This window comes from Acipenser ruthenus, chromosome 52 (assembly GCF_902713425.1).
Source record: "Acipenser ruthenus chromosome 52, fAciRut3.2 maternal haplotype, whole genome shotgun sequence".
NCBI lineage: Eukaryota > Metazoa > Chordata > Actinopteri > Acipenseriformes > Acipenseridae > Acipenser > Acipenser ruthenus.
Window position 1 is genome coordinate 2,864,510 of NC_081240.1, and position 16,459 is coordinate 2,880,968.

At 47.6% G+C, this 16,459-nt stretch overlaps 1 protein-coding gene across 2 annotated transcripts in view; it reads right to left on the reverse strand.

Moving 5' to 3' along the window:
• Nucleotides 1-3,600: 3,600 nt before the first annotated feature.
• LOC117965688 (neutrophil cytosol factor 4-like) overlaps nt 3,601-16,459 on the reverse strand; it is a 42,285-nt gene continuing 29,426 nt past the window's right edge. For both annotated transcript variants that reach the window (XM_059016181.1, XM_059016180.1), the window contains 3 exons: nt 8,563-8,720; nt 6,068-6,133; nt 3,601-4,193 (listed from right to left, as the gene is read on the reverse strand). In XM_059016181.1, coding sequence (XP_058872164.1) covers nt 3,989-4,193; nt 6,068-6,133; nt 8,563-8,720 — 429 coding nt within the window. In that variant the 3' untranslated portion in view covers nt 3,601-3,988. The remainder of the gene's footprint in view (nt 4,194-6,067; nt 6,134-8,562; nt 8,721-16,459) is intronic.

Below are 16,459 nucleotides of genomic sequence, written 5' to 3' on the forward strand. Positions count from 1 at the left end.
AATTGTACGTCTTACAACATCTGGAAAGGACAAACAAGCTATCTGTGTGGTTATTAAGTGAACAAAATGTAGAAAGTAAATATACTGTCTAATAAAAAAAGCAACGCCAATACTTCTGACCGCTTTAAACAACACTTCAGAACATCGTGGTTTCCCTCTTTTGTATTCTGCATTTATTTTATTTTTTTCTTACTGTGCTTTACCACAGTTTACTTGCCTTTACCTGGGATACTGCTGTAAACTTTTTGAAGGGACTTGTTCATTATTGTGAAAAGTGTTGAATTTAAATAAAGGGAAGTAATGTTAAAACTTTACAATGCATTAGTAAGACCTCATCTAGACTATTGTGTTCAGTTCTGGTCACCTCGTTACAAAAAGGATATTGCTGCTCTAGAAAGAGTGCAAAGAAGAGCGACCAGAATTATCCCTGGTTTAAAAGGCATGTCGTATGCAGACAGGCTAAAATAATTTAATCTATTCAGTCTTGAACAAAGAAGACTACGCAGTGATCTGATTCAAGGTATTGACAATGTCGATCCAGGGGACTTTTTCGACCTGAAAAAAGAAACAAGGACCAGGGGTCGCAAATGGAGATTAGATAAAGGGGCATTCAGAACAGAAAATAGGAGGCACTTTTTTACACAGAGAATTGTCAGAGTCTGGAACCAACTCCCCAGTAATGTTGTTGAAGCTGACACCCTGGGATCCTTCAAAAAGCTGCTTGATGAGATGCTGGGATCAATAAGCTACTAACAACCAAACGAGCAAGATGGGCTGAATGGCCTCCTCTCGTTTGTGAACTTTCTTATATGCTTATGTTTTTATGAAAGAGAGTTTGTTTTCTTTGATGTAAATTACTACACGTTGCTGTGCTTTTACCAGGGGGATACCAAAGCAGTGCACTTTGAGAAGGGGTTGGTTCATTATCTTTTCTGTGCTTTCCATACTTCCTTTCATTGTCATTTACACTGTGCTGTGTTTTTACCATGCGATTATTAATTATTACCTTGCAAAGCACCAGGGTGGAAAGGTACACAGTGCCTCCAGGCTTCTATAGTTTGCATAAAAAACAGGTGTGATGTCAGCTGGCGTTTGTACAACTGCCTACATCTGTTGCACAATATGCAAATTAGTCATTCAAGCAGCCACTTCCTATAAGTCTTTTCACTGGAAATAGCAGTGCATTCAATGGTTTGTAAGCAGTATACAGAGGGAGCAAAAAAAACTATCTGAACTGTATTTTGAACTCTGATCTCTTGGCTGAGTCCTATACTCTTAATGGATTTAATTTACATTTACAAAATGATTGCGGTCTTAAAAAGGCAAATAGACAACTGAAGCTAACAAACATAGGTCTCAACTGTGCAGTTTTGATAGATACACGTTTTGTCAAACATGTATTCGAAGTCTGTAACTGCCAACTGTTCGTGTTTAATCCACGTGATGCAATCTCACTTTAATATTTATTTAAAACCCTGCTGAATAGTAGCATTTTTTTTACAATTTCAATTATTCCAGTTTCTTTGTGCAATGGTCTTTCTTTTCTGTTTTTTTATTTTATTTTATTTTTTTATTCACGCCAGTAGTGTCTTCTGGGTCAAAGCATGTTACTGGCTAAAAGCCTATCAGTCAACACGGGAATCAGCCCATTGGTTACTGGAAAGAAGCCAGTGAAGGGGTGACACAGGAAGTACAAGCCAGTCTAAAATAATGACTTACATTTCTTTAACCTATTTCAGTTGGGGCAGCAGTGTGGAGTAGTGGTTAGGGCTCTGGACTCTTGACCAGAGGGTTGTGGGTTCAATCCCAGATGGGGGACATTGTTGCTGTATCCCTGAGCAAGGTACTTTACCTAGATTGCTTCAGTAAAAACCCAACTGTATAAATGGGTAATTGTATGTAAAAATAATGTATAAAAAAATAATGTAATTGTATGTAAAAAAAATGTGATATCTTGTAACAATTGTAAGTTGCCCTGTATAAGGGTGTCTGCTAAGAAATAAATAATAATTATTATTATTATTTTTCCTAAAACATGTGTTTCTTTCAAAACTCCACATTTGAGACCTATAGTACATAATGTATGGATGTGCTTGGTGGAGAAAATTTAACTATTTTGTTAGCTACAATTACTTTGACAGGTGCAGGAGTCTCTCCCCTATCTGTCAGTAAGTATACGTTTCAGCAATCAAAACATACTTCTTGAATCTAATTACTAGTGTGCATGTCCAGTGATACTTTTGATAGTATATTGAAGTGCAGTCAAACCTGTTTCATATCACACTTGAAAGGGACTCAACCTACGTTGTGACAATAAGCAGAGTTAAGATTATCAGAACTTCATCAATAACCTAACAAACCAACCGACCGCGTACACACTGAAACCAGCTGAAGTTCTCTTCTGAGTCCTCGTACTTTCCTGTAAGCACTTTTAGCAGTACAAGTTACTTGACAGCTGTGATAGGCTCTCAAAATATAATTCCTGTGTTTAAGAATCTTTGAGGTGCAAAAACAATTTGTAAGCAAGAGTCTCTCCGTTCTCGGATATAGCAATTATTGCAGCCTTTGTGGCTATGTTTAAATCTTTTAGACTTTTTCATTTTAACAAGCAATGCTCAAAGAAACACTGAACACACACTCCTGCCCTCAACAAGTCAAGCTGGGTGGTCATGTGACCACAAGTACAGTGTATACAGAATGTGTCAAAATACAGTTTAGCTGATGCAGGTATTTTGAAGTGCTACTAAGTGGGGTGGAAGTCAATTGTATGACTGTTACATTTCCCTAATATTAAGCAGAGTGTGATATTAACCAACATGATATTATCAGGAGCTTGCTTCCTCTGACTCACATTATAATCATGTATGGTCAGGACAGTTCAATGTGATGATAATAAGCGGGTTTGACTGTACTAACAAACGCAGCGAACAGGGTCATGCGCACACACAAAACCCTGCAGAAATCTACAACAGAGCAAACAATCAGATTCTGACATCTGCTCTGACTGCCAGTGATTATATTCCACAGCAATCAGATTCGGAAGCCTTACACAGAAATTCTCAAAGTCTGGGGCTTGCACAATTCCGTGGTAATCCTTTAGCAAAAAAAAAAAAAAAGTAAGACAAATGTTAATAATTTACATTTTATTACCAGACAAGTTAGTAAAAAAAACAAACAAACAAAAAAAAACACATCAGATTTGTATTGTTTGGAAAATGTAAAATTTGCATGCAGATTTTTCCAGTATTAAAATACATTATTACTTCTCACTGTTCATTCAATACATATTTTTAATGTAAATATTATAATAGTTCCATTTTATTTTTGTGGTACTAGTTATTTATTTAATTTAACTGACAGTAAAATTCATAACAAATCATCTATTGAGATGCAGTATTACCCTTATAAAAGTTTACCACAGTATTTTTGCAGTAATTTTAGTTTTTCCATGCTTTTCCCATGGTTAAACTGTGCATTTACTGTACTGCACTTTGCCATGTTTTTTTTTTTTAACATGCTTTACCATACCTCGCTGGTCTTTACAATGCTCACCTATGCTTTCACTGTGCTTTATTACACTTTGCTATGCTTTGACTAGGGAAAACTTTTATAAGGGTTAGTTTAGCATGGCTTGTTTTTAACATGCTTTACCATACCTCTGTGCTTTACCATGCTTTCACTGTGCTTGATACACTTTGCTATGCTTTTACTAGGGGAATCACATACGTGTTAGTGAGAATTCTTAATTTTTGCACTTATCAGCAGCTTTTTGCAGTAAATGAAAAAAAATATTCCACAACTTAAATAATCAGTCAAGCAGATGCATGTTTTGGGCTAGGGTGCTTCTTCAATACACTAAAGAAGGCACTGGACAAAACATTAGTTTTCTGGTTAAAAACAAAATGATGAATTACATTTAATCTCAATGTAGAGTCATAGAAAAGTCCTATATTGTGTCTGGTTTCCAAAACTTGCTGTGATAAATGCTTCACGGCTCTGTGTTGTAAACGGAAAGGTCATCGATTCGGGTCACGTGGAGTTCCCATGGAAACTGGTTGGCCGGCCTGTCTGCTGCACTTTGACTTTTGCACTCCGACACCATGAGTTCTACATCCTGGTCGTCCAGAATTCGAATCATGTCCCCTTCCGGGTCCCGATAGTTCAAAGCAAGGTCTTCATTGTGAAACAGCTCCCTACAGGGTAAACATGCTGGTGAGTGGTGAGGGACATTATAGATAACACAATAATACCCTACATCTTACCTGTTGTGCAAACATGATGTCTGGTACTACACTAGGTAAAGAAATCTCTGTTTGCAAGTCATGCTTTCAGAGATTCTTTAATTTCCTTGGTCACCTGGAGGGTATGCCCATACCTTCAACAGTTTCCCTTATAAAAAGTTTCGCAAAGTGTAATAAAGCACAGTGAAAGCTAAAGCATAGGGAAGCATTGTAAAGCACAGAGAGGTCTGGTAAAGCATAGGGAAGCATTGTAAAGCACAGAGAATTATGGTAAGGCATGTGGAAGAATTGTAAAGCACAGAGAGGTCTGGTAAAGCATAGGGAAGCATTGTAAAGCACAGAGAGGGCTGGTAAAGCATAGGGAAGCATTGTAAAGCACAGAGAGGTGTGGTAAAGCATGTTAATAAACATGGCAAGCGACTGACATGCTTTCAGCGAGGGACATGACCCTGCCGAGGTGACATGACCCTTGTGCAAGTTTAACAGATTTACTGAGAATAACACATGGGAACAGGAAACGTTCTTTAGCCTAGTGTAGTGCCAGATGTTTCAAAATTAAAATACATATTTGCTTTAACTTCAAAACTGCACTTTGAGACCTCTGTAGCTAACGAAAGTGCAAAACAGATTTATGATATTATATTGAGCCTATTTCTGCTGGAGATAGACTGCTCCCCAGCTTAATAAGATCCCTGTACAGACTGGCTGGACAATTGTCCAATCAGCTAATTAAAGATGATCCCCTTGAATAAAAGGCTGCAATTCTAACCCACTCAACCCGGGCTGAAAACCCTGCTGGCCCTGATACTGCGTTTCCATGTTCATTTGGCTGCCAATCCGAGCTGCCCCTGATTTCTTTTCGGACCCTGACATGATTTTGCGCTTCTTTTCCACCGAGATGCTGTTTTTTAAATTACATTTTAAACGGGTCGGGATTTGGATAAACTGTAAAGGGAAAATGTCCACAACAGTGCTGATGTTTTTCGGCCTTCACATCATACTGTATACATGCATTGCACTGCTGGGTGTCAAAAAGGAAGCTTGTATTTCCAGTAATAGCTGCAAGAATCGACCACACTCCTGTTGCATTTCTATTGAATTCTGACAGAAATATAAGCAGCTTGTTATGTTTTGTTTTTTGTGGGGGGAGGTGACAACCTCTAGATCTTTTTAAAGACTTCCTGAGAAGCGCAGTGAGCTCTGTAAAACTCTTCCTGAGCCCTTCAGTCACAGAACTGAGTCTGCAGCCGACCCTGCAGATAAACATGATCAATTGCAATGAACTATGAGCAGCGTCACAGGGGCTGATCCTGTGGTCAGAACAGAAGACAGTACTAATGGCAGACTGCAGGGTAGTTTCAATTCCAATGAATCAAGCTCTTCCAGATAGACTGCAGGTTAGGTTTTAAGATGTTCTCAATTGCAGTAAACACAGTGTATCAGTCATCTGCCCCCTAGAGGATTGTAAAACAAGGTAGTCCAGTGATTTTTTTAGACTGAAGAGGTGTACTAACTTGTTACTGATATGAACAGAACCCGCTGATGAATATTTTCAACGTGATGAACAAATCAATTATTTTTCAAATGAATAAAGCATTGAGTTAACATAGAACTGTACTGTAGCCTCACTGCATATCATCTTTTAAAATGTGTCAATTGAAAACCTACTGTAAAATGTGCCTATTTATTTTCACATGAAGTGTATTATTATAGTTCCACACTGATATAGAATGAAGAAAGGGGGAAGAAAACTCGGCCTTGCAGATGTGCCGTGGATAACTGTTGTGAGACATTTTACAGTGAAAGCTGTGTGTGTGTGTTGGTACCTCATTCGAGTCAGCAGGTCGTTGTAGGAGGGCTGGATCGACAGCTCTTCTTCCACACAGATATCTCTGCAAAGCAAAGCAGCACACCATTCAAATACACGCACTTCTGAGGGATTCTGTCATACGCGGGGGTTACACTGAGATTTAGGCTTTCCAAGTTACCCAAAATAAAAAAGGTATTGAAGCATAAAACTAAGAACAAAATAAGTAACATTCTATACTAGCAGACATTCCCAAATAATATTCAATGGCAGACAGACAGACAGCGGCACTGCAATGGTTCGGGGCAATGGTAGCACAAGTATAGGGCAGCTACAATGGGGTGAGGCTGGTAGAATGGGACCACAGTGTGCTACCTATACCCTCAATGATCTTCAATGGCAGACAGACAGACAGCGGCACTGCAATGGTTCTGTATTACACTGAGGGGGGCAATGGTAGCACAAGTATAGGGCAGCTACAATGGGGTGAGGCTGGTAGAATGGGATCACAGTGTGCTAACTCTGCCCTAAATGATCTTCAATGGCAGACAGACAGGCAGCGGCACTGCAGTGGCTCTGTATTACACTGAGGGGCAATGGTAGCACAAGTATAGGGCAGCTACAATGGGGTGAGGCTGGTAGAATGGGACCACATTGTGCTAACTATACCCTAAATGATCTTCAATGGCAGATAGGCACAGTGGCACTAGGATGGTAAGTTAATGGTAGCACAAGTATAGGGCAGCTACAATGGATTTAATTCATTATTGAGCGCTCTCCTATATAATATATAGCTAGCACATGCATTTATATCGAATCTTTAAAAAAAAAAAAAAAGACTGAAGTAAATGTAACATGGCGCAGGCTGGGCATGAACCGGAAACCGTGCAGACCATGTCTTAACCACAATGCCAAAGAGGGCTGCATTCATGGTTTTAGAGCCTCTAACCTCATCTCATCTCATCTCAGGGGACAGAATTCGTAACGGCAGTGTATCACACAACACTGCCCATTACAGAAATGCTTTGAAACTATGGCCCTATGCATAATAACATGCACCTTCTCAACTGTATCTCAAGGTGTGTGTGAAGCGCCTACACATTTGTTTGCTTTTTGCTTTTGAATACCAAGATTGCTCTCAATGCATCAACTACTATTGATTATTGCCTGTCCAAATTGAGGAATGAATTGCTCATTGCTCCTCTAGTCCCTGTAAGGGCAGATCAGCAGCAGTGTTATAGTCAGGGAGTGCAAAGGGATTTCAGTGAAAGAGATTTCATTCATGCAGTCCTGTCACAGTGCTTCCAGAATAAATTAGCACCAGCCCATTCATTTCATTAATAGAGCTGCTAAAATGTGCTGATGGCACAGTTTTCTCGCTCAATGAAATGTCTGGCTGCTAGATTATGCTGATTGATGTCCGTCAGGGGTGAGTTTTACTCTCATTACATTAGGTGCAGAAGAAGAAATTCTCCTGAATGGACATTAATACACCTGCTACTCGCACAACGAAGACTACTGACCACTTCTACTAGGTGAGCTGATGGCTATGAGAGAGCCGTCTGGAGCATCCTGCTTGTGACACAACCTGCCAAGCAAACAAGTGGCTTTGATCACAAACTGGTTCAAGAGACCTCCCACACGCGTCATTATACATCACGACTTCTAAATGAAACATTATCTGAAAACCTAGGGAAGATTAGATCTGTTTTATTATCATTTTAAACAAAATATTCTTATGAGTTTAAACACTAAAGTTAGTGACTGCTACCAGTTTGCTTGCAAGCAGTCTGAACATAAATGAGATTTGCTGTGGCAGATTTGTTCTTGAGGCTTTTTCATTGGTATTGTTTTGTGTTTAAGGTGTTTGGTACTTCCCTATCTAAGTGCTCTGGTAAAAAGGACTGGCATTGGCTACAGTTCACGCTCTCAGGATTCTGTTAATCTGGCTGTTCCGAAGATGTGGAACTGTTTCCATCATAGTGTGAAGATGGAATTTCATCATCTTTCTCTTTCTGGTTTTAAAGATCCTATTTGTGAATTAATTAGAACTTCCTGCCAATGCTTCTCCTTCAGTCCTCATTCTTATTTATTCTTGTGCTGTTTGTACTTTGCAATTGTCTTTTTATTGTTTTCCAGGATCCCCTTGTAAACGAGGCACCTGGTTAGATAAAAATAAATAAAAAGATTGTTGATCTAGAATGTTTTTGAATATAAATTATGCATGATATTGCGAAGAGGTGATATTGTTTTCAATGGAACGTGATTTACAAATGTAGTATTATTATTATTATTATTATTAGTAGTAGTAGTAGTAGTAGTAGTAGTCGTAGTCGTAGTAATATGACGGGGAGTAGTAGCAGTAGTAGTAGTAGCAGCAGCAGTAGTAGGAGTAGTTGTAGTTCTGTCACCCAAACTGCACGCTATGGAATCGCTTATACAATAAGAGACACACGACAGATTAACTTAGAAAATGAAACTTTACAAAACTCGTAAAACAAATGACTGTCTCACCTGCTCTGTGGGGTCCCTGCGTCATAGTAGTAGCAGCGCAGGCAGTTCAGCTGTTTCCCTCCCTCACTCTCCTCTGAGTCTGAGTCCTTCTCCGGCAGCTGCTTGATCACCTTCACAAAGGTCTGGGGGAAAATCCCGACGGCATCCCTCACAGTGCCCTGGGGGGGAAGGAGAAGCACACACAATACAGTAAAGTCTCCTTGAAACGAACTTGGGACCAATTTCCTGATACTACAAAATTTCTACATGACTATGAACAGCAAACTGTGGATGCAAGTCGTCAGCATTTCCGATTTGCTCAAAACCTGATATTGAGGACGTCTTTAGTGGTTTAAAATTGTCCTTGATTAGAATGGGACATGCAGATTGCAAATGCAGTTCATTTTCAAACGCTCACTCCCAACTGTATTTTCAAAAAAATGCACAATACTTTAAAATGTATAATACTTTCTTTGTTCTGTAATTGAAAACGATAGGTTGCGGATGCAACCCCGGTTCCCTGAAAGAGAAAATAACCATCAAGGTATGGGATATTGCCGTCAGGCAGTAGCGATTGGCTGAGCTTTTATAGCAAAGCTGCCGATAGGCCTCTGCGCGAGCTGCCACGTAAGCCCGCCCCCTTGGGAGCTTACTATACGCAGCGCGCAGAGACTCTCTTCCTCTTTTGCTCTTCAGGCCGTGAAGGCTTCTGAAGCGACCACGCGGCTTGATGGTCATTTTCTCTTTCAGGGAACCGGGGTTGCATCCGCAACCTATCGTTCCCTTTCAAGTCGAAAATAACCATCAAGGTATGGGAACAGTGTACCCAAGCCGTCGCGAGGGAGGATTCTCGGCAGTAGGACAGACTTACGTCATAACGCAACTGCGTAGGCAGTACATCTAGGCATATGCGGAGCTGCGCCTCAGCGTCTATGCTCGTAATGACACCTGTCTTAAAGGTGGAACAGTCAACACCATGCTATCAACCACTCTATACGTCCGCATCCTGAGGCGTCATAGAGTGCAAAACAGATGCTCCAAAAAGTGGAGCAGAGGAATCCAGTACATTTAACCTGTAAAACCTCATGAAAGTATGCGGCGTAGCCCAACTGGCTGCCGCGCAAATATCAGACACCGGCACCCCTCGAAAGAGGGCCCAGGATGTCGCCATACCCCTGGTAGAATGCGCCTTCAACTGCCCTGGTGGTGGAAGGCCTGCAGATTCATACGCTAATCTAATAGCATCCACTATCCAGTGGGAAAGGCGCTGTTTAGACAGCGGCTGACCCAAAGATCTAGAACCATGGCATATGAACAACTGTTCTGTCTGCCTCACAGTCCTTGTACGGTCAATATAACACCTCAATGCCCTCACGGGGCAGAGCATGTGTAACCGCTCTTCCTCTGGGGAAGAAAAAGGAGGCGGATGGAACGCCATCAACTCGACTGACTGGTTCATGTGGAACGGGGATATAACCTTTGGTAAAAAGGCCGGATTAGGGCGCATGGAGACCTTAGAACCGTCTCCTGCAAAACGAGTACAAGAAGGATGCACTGAAAGTGCATGTAACTCGCTCACGCGTTTTGCTGATACCACAGCCAGCAAAAATGCAGTCTTAATAGATATGAGCTTCATATCCACACTGTGGAGAGGCTCAAACGGTGCCTTGGTAAGGGCTTCTAGCACCACATCAAGGCTCCACGACGGTAAACTGGTCGTTCTTGGAGGCCGCAAGCGTCTTGCGCCTTTCAGAAACTGAGATGCCAAAAAATGGCAACCAGGTGATAAACTGTCAATGCGTACATGACAAGCCGAAATGGCGGCTAAATACACTTTAAGTGTAGAAGGAGATTTCCCTTCATCCAGCAGTTTCTGCAGAAACTGCAATATTACTGCCATAGGACAGGAGACTGGGTCATGGCTCTCAGCCAGACACCAACTCTGAAACAACTGCCACTTATACGTATACTGCGACCTAGTAGAGGGCGCTCTCGCACTCTGGATGGTCGATATAACTGCAGTCGAAAGCCCTAAGGCTGACAGGCGCTCCCGCTCAGGGGCCAAGCCCACAACTGCATGAGTTTGGGGTTCGGATGCCAAAGCTCTCCTTGAGCTTGGGACAACAAGTCCGCTCGCAGAGGGAGCTCCCTCGGGCGACCGTGCAGTAATTGCACTAGACTCGGGAACCATATTCTCCGAGGCCACCGAGGAGCGATCAGAATCACTGTCGCTCGCTCTACCCTGACCTTCTCCAAGAAGGCGGGGAGCATCGGAATCGGTGGAAAGGCATACAGGAGCCCTGGCGGCCATTCGTGAGCCAGTGCATCCACCCCCAGGGGGCTGTCGAGGTCCTTCACCGAGAACCATAGGGGACAGTGCGTGGTCTCTCGCGAAGCGAAGAGATCGACCTGCGCTGTGCCGAACCATTCCCAGATGCGCTCCACCACTTGAGGGTGGAGACGCCATTCGCCCGCAAGAGGACCTCCTCTGGACAGGAGATCCGCTGCGTAATTGACTCTGCCCGGCAGATGAACTGCACGCAGAGAGGCTAAACGCGGTTGAGCCCAGAGCAACAGCCGCGTTACCATCTGGTGAAGACTGGGGGACCGCAATCCGCCCTGGCGATTGATATACGCCACTACTGTGGTGTTGTCTGACCGCACTAACACGTGCTTGTCTAGAAGCACTGGCAAGAAGTGCCGGAGGGCGAGGTCCACCGCTCTGAGCTCCAGAGCGTTGATGTGGGCTGACCTCCAGGGTCCTGACCACACTCCACGGGTCCCTGTCCCGTTCCAGACTGCTCCCCAACCGTGGTTGGAAGCGTCGGTCGTGATGACCTGCCTTCTGAAAATGGGACCCAAGCGTACGCCTTGGCGGAGGTTTGACGGAACTCTCCACCAGCGTAGTGCTTCCCAGCAGGCTTGGGATACCCTTAGCCTGCGGTGTTTGTCTCTCCGCGGATGCAACGCGAAGGCATTGAACCAGGCCTGCAGAGGTCTCTGGTGTAGTAAGCCCAAAGGAAGGGCTTGTGAGGCGGCAGCCATCAACCCCAGCATGCGCTGACACAGCTCCATGCTGTTGAGAAGCGAGTTGGGGACCGTCAGTCAACTGCTGGTGAAGCTGGCCCAGCTCAACGCGCGGGCTCAGGGCAGGAGCATCGCGTCTCTGGTGGTGGCCAGAAGGCAGCTCTGGCTCTCGCAGGCGAGAGTGCAGGAACCTGATAAGGCCCCGTTGTTGGATGCCCCAATTACACCGGGACACACATTTGGTCCAGCGGTGGAGGAGATGCTGCAACGCTCCGCCAAGGCGCGGGAGGCGTCACAGCAAATGGCGAAAATGTGGCCAAAACCGTCGTTCCAGCCGAAGCGGCCTCAGGAACATCAGTGGCGCAGGGCGCCACCGCAGCACCAGCCACGGCCAGGGGGTACTAAGACCTCTCCCTCAAGCACAGCAGCGCGCGGTCAACCTCCTTTTTCAAGACCGCAGCGCGGAGGGTGGCGCCCTAAAGGTGGTGCCAAGCCACGCCCTCGGGGCTCTGGCCAGGCCCCTCGCGAACGAGCCCAGCCCAAACAGCCCTGAGAACACCAGGCAGCTGTTAACCCTCCCCTACACTGTCTCCCAGCTCCAGTTCTGGCAACAATGCACCAACGACATCTGGGTGCACAAAACTATATCCACCGGGTACACCCTTCAGTTCCAGTTAAAACCTCCCCCCTTTCGGGGAGTGGTCGTAACTGCAGTGAAGGACTCGGTTCAGTCCTCAGCTCTGAATGTGGAAATACAAGCATTGCTCAGCAAGCGTGCCATTCAACAAGTAGACCCTGCTCTGATCGACCAGGGGTTCTATTCCAAATACTTCCTGGTGCCCAAGAAGGACGGCGGGCTCCGTCCTATTTTAGATCTGCGAGTACTGAACAAATACCTGCGGGTGTTATCGTTCAGGATGCTTACGCACAGGCACATCATCCAGTCAGTCCGACACGGCGACTGGTTCACCACCGTGGACCTGACAGATGCGTACTTTCACGTTCCCATCTGCCCGGGTCACAGGAAGTATCTGCGTTTCGCATTCCAGAGCAGGGTATACGAGTTTTGTGTCCTTCCATTCGGCCTGTCACTAGCTCCTCGAACCTTTTGCGCCCTAATCCGAACCTTTTGCGCCCTAATCCGGCCTTTTTACCAAAGGTTATATCCCCGTTCCACATGAACCAGTCAGTCGAGTTGATGGCGTTCCATCCTCCTATTGAGGCAACTCTTTGTGTCGACAGGGTCGCTTCCATGGACACTGAGTCCAGATGTAGACCCAAGAATTCGGTCTGTTGGCTCGGCACTAGGCGGCTCTTTTCTGAATTGACCTTTAGACCTAGCCGCCGAAGATGGTCTGTAACCATCACTGTGTGCTGTGCCACCTGCTCCTTCGACTGCACGCAGACGAGCCAGTCGTCCAGATAATTCAGCAGTCGGACACCTTGAGCCCGCAAGGGAGCTAGAATGGCATCCATACATTTCGAAAAGGTTCGAGGAGCTAGTGACAGGCCGAATGGAAGGACACAAAACTCGTATACCCTGCTCTGGAATGCGAAACGCAGATACTTCCTGTGACCCGGGCAGATGGGAACGTGAAAGTACGCATCTGTCAGGTCCACGGTGGTGAACCAGTCGCCGTGTCGGACTGACTGGATGATGTGCCTGTGCGTAAGCATCCTGAACGATAACACCCGCAGGTATTTGTTCAGTACTCGCAGATCTAAAATAGGACGGAGCCCGCCGTCCTTCTTGGGCACCAGGAAGTATTTGGAATAGAACCCCTGGTCGATCAGAGCAGGGTCTACTTGTTGAATGGCACGCTTGCTGAGCAATGCTTGTATTTCCACATTCAGAGCTGAGGACTGAACCGAGTCCTTCACTGCAGTTACGACCACTCCCCGAAAGGGGGGAGGTTTTAACTGGAACTGAAGGGTGTACCCGGTGGATATAGTTTTGTGCACCCAGATGTCGTTGGTGCATTGTTGCCAGAACTGGAGCTGGGAGACAGTGTAGGGGAGGGTTAACAGCTGCCTGGTGTTCTCAGGGCTGTTTGGGCTGGGCTCGTTCGCGAGGGGCCTGGCCAGAGCCCCGAGGGCGTGGCTTGGCACCACCTTTAGGGCGCCACCCTCCGCGCTGCGGTCTTGAAAAAGGAGGTTGACCGCGCGCTGCTGTGCTTGAGGGAGAGGTCTTAGTACCCCCTGGCCGTGGCTGGTGCTGCGGTGGCGCCCTGCGCCACTGATGTTCCTGAGGCCGCTTCGGCTGGAACGACGGTTTTGGCCACATTTTCGCCATTTGCTGTGACGCCTCCCGCGCCTTGGCGGAGCGTTGCAGCATCTCCTCCACCGCTGGACCAAATGTGTGTCCCGGTGTAATTGGGGCATCCAACAACGGGGCCTTATCAGGTTCCTGCACTCTCGCCTGCGAGAGCCAGAGCTGCCTTCTGGCCACCACCAGAGACGCGATGCTCCTGCCCTGAGCCCGCGCGTTGAGCTGGGCCAGCTTCACCAGCAGTTGACTGACGGTCCCCAACTCGCTTCTGAGGGCCGCCGAAGGGCACTCAGGCAGGTCTTTGATTAATGCTGCTTGGTAGACCGTCAGCAAGCTGGCCACATTAGAGAGCTTGACCGCCTCTGTGGCCGCAGCGTACCCCTTCTTGAGGTGTACCTCAGTGGTCCTGCACTGCTTATTGGGGCATGCAGGATCTTTCGTCAGCCCCGATAATGTTGGCGTCTTCACCAACGCGGCGAACGCAGCGTCCACAGGTGGGAAGGACGCCAACCCAGCCTCACTTGCCCCTTGCATGTTAAAGGCCGAGGCCTTGCGAGAAGTCGCCGGGGCAGAGGCCGGAGCCCCCCAGGTGGACTGTACCTCCTTAATAAAGTCTGGGAATGCCGGAAGCATCCTGGACTGACTGGACTGGGCTGAAGGCGACTCAAACAAGGAGCGCCGAGGTGGTTCCGCCATCGGCCACTCGACGCCCAAGTGGCGGGTTGCTCTGTCCACCACAGACCACGTAGGGTCATTGGTGTCCAGCACGTGGAGCTCGTCCTCAGAGTGCTGGGAGGCTACCTCAGCCTCTGTACTGTCCCCCTCTAGGATGTCAGATGCGTCTCTAGACAGCGCATCGATATCCCACTCCCCTTGAGACTGCACTGGAGGAGCGACGACCGGTGCAGGTTGTGGAGGGGCCACTGGCTGACTAGCAATGGGCCCAGTCGGTTGTCCTGGGACTGGAGGCACCACATTTGCTAAGGACATGAGGATGGACTGCTGCCCCATCATAACCTCCATGAATTGAGACATTTTGGAGGTTAGCTCTGCCACCCCCGACCTGTCTCTGTATCGCCTGTCCCGACGAGGGGAACGAGAGCGTGCTCTCCGTCGAGGCGATCTGGAGTGCGACCTAGACTCCCGACGGGGGCGTACCCTACGAGGGGAGGGGCTGCGCTCCCGAGCGCGTCTGGTGGGGGACCTCTGACCAGCCGTTAGCTGGGAGGACGGGCTCCTGGAGAGCTGCAGCCGCCCTGGCGGCGTCGCCGTAGATGACGGCGGGGCAGAAATGGTGTGGGACGATCCAGTGGAAGGAGAGCGCCCACCCACTGCTTTCTTCGCCCTTTGGCGGAGGGTGCGTGTCTGGAAACCAGCACAAAGATGGCAAAAAGCCCTATCCGCCAACGCGGATGCGGCGTGCTCTGGCCCCAGACACGCCACACAGTCTCATGGGGATCGCTCGCTGGCAATTTTGCCTGGCAGGTGACGCAACGGTGGAACCCGGACATGGTTGCCGAAGCGTGGACGTGCACTGATGAAGCGTCGAGCGTTGAGGTGCGTGCACCGAGCGTCAAGGCGTCGAAGCGCCGAGCGTCGAGGTGCGTGCACCGAGCGAGCGCCGAAGTGCGTGCACCGAGCGTCGAGGTGCGTGCACCGAGCGTCAAGGCGTCGAAGCGCCGAGCGTCGAGGTGCGTGCACCGAGCGTCGAGCGTCGAAGCGCCGAGCGTCGAGGTGCGTGCACCGAGCGTCGAGCGTCGAGGTGCGTGCACCGAGCATCGAGCGTCGAGCGTCGAGGTGCGTGCACCGAGCGTCGACGCGTCGAAGCGCCGAGCGTCGAGGTGCGTGCACCGAGCGTCAAGGCGTCGATGTGCCGAGCGTCGAGCGCCGAAGCGTCGAGGTGCGTGCACCGAGCGTCGAGCGCCGAAGCGTCGAGCGTCGAGGTGCGTGCACCGAGCGTCGAGGCGTCGACGCGCCGAGCGTCGAGCGCCGAAGCGTCGCGCGTCGAGGTGCGTGCACCGAGCGTCGAGCGCCGAAGCGTCGAGGTGCGTGCACCGAGCGTCGATGCGCCGAAGTCCCCAAGCGCTGATGCGCTGCACAAAGCGCCGAAGCACTGCACCAAGTGGCAAAGTGCCGACACCAAGCGCCTAAGCGCAGCACGCCGGAGCGTGAGTACCGAGCGTAGAACTCTAGCACAGACGCCTAAGCGTCAGCTGACCCGCAGAGCGGAGACGCTATGTGCTGGTACAGTGTCTGATGCTGTGCACTACTTACCTGCTGGTGCTGGGGATTGAGGCTTAGTGGTCGTCTTCCTCTGTGTAGTGAATGGGATTTTTTTGTTTTGTTTTTTGCTGCAGCAGTACTGCTGGTGGTGATTAAGTGACTGGGACACAGTATATGTGGGCACAGTACAACTACCACGCGTTTTTTTTTTTTTTTTTTTTTTTTTTCACCGCAGGCAGTACGTGGGAGACAGCAGAGCAGGCTCCACACACACGTGGTCTAGCCAAGGCAAGACCGGGGCTGCAGACACGCGCGCGGCCAAGGCCAGCGCAACGTGCGTCACAAATATATAACAATACACACAGAAAAATATATATTTTAATACAACCCAAAACACAA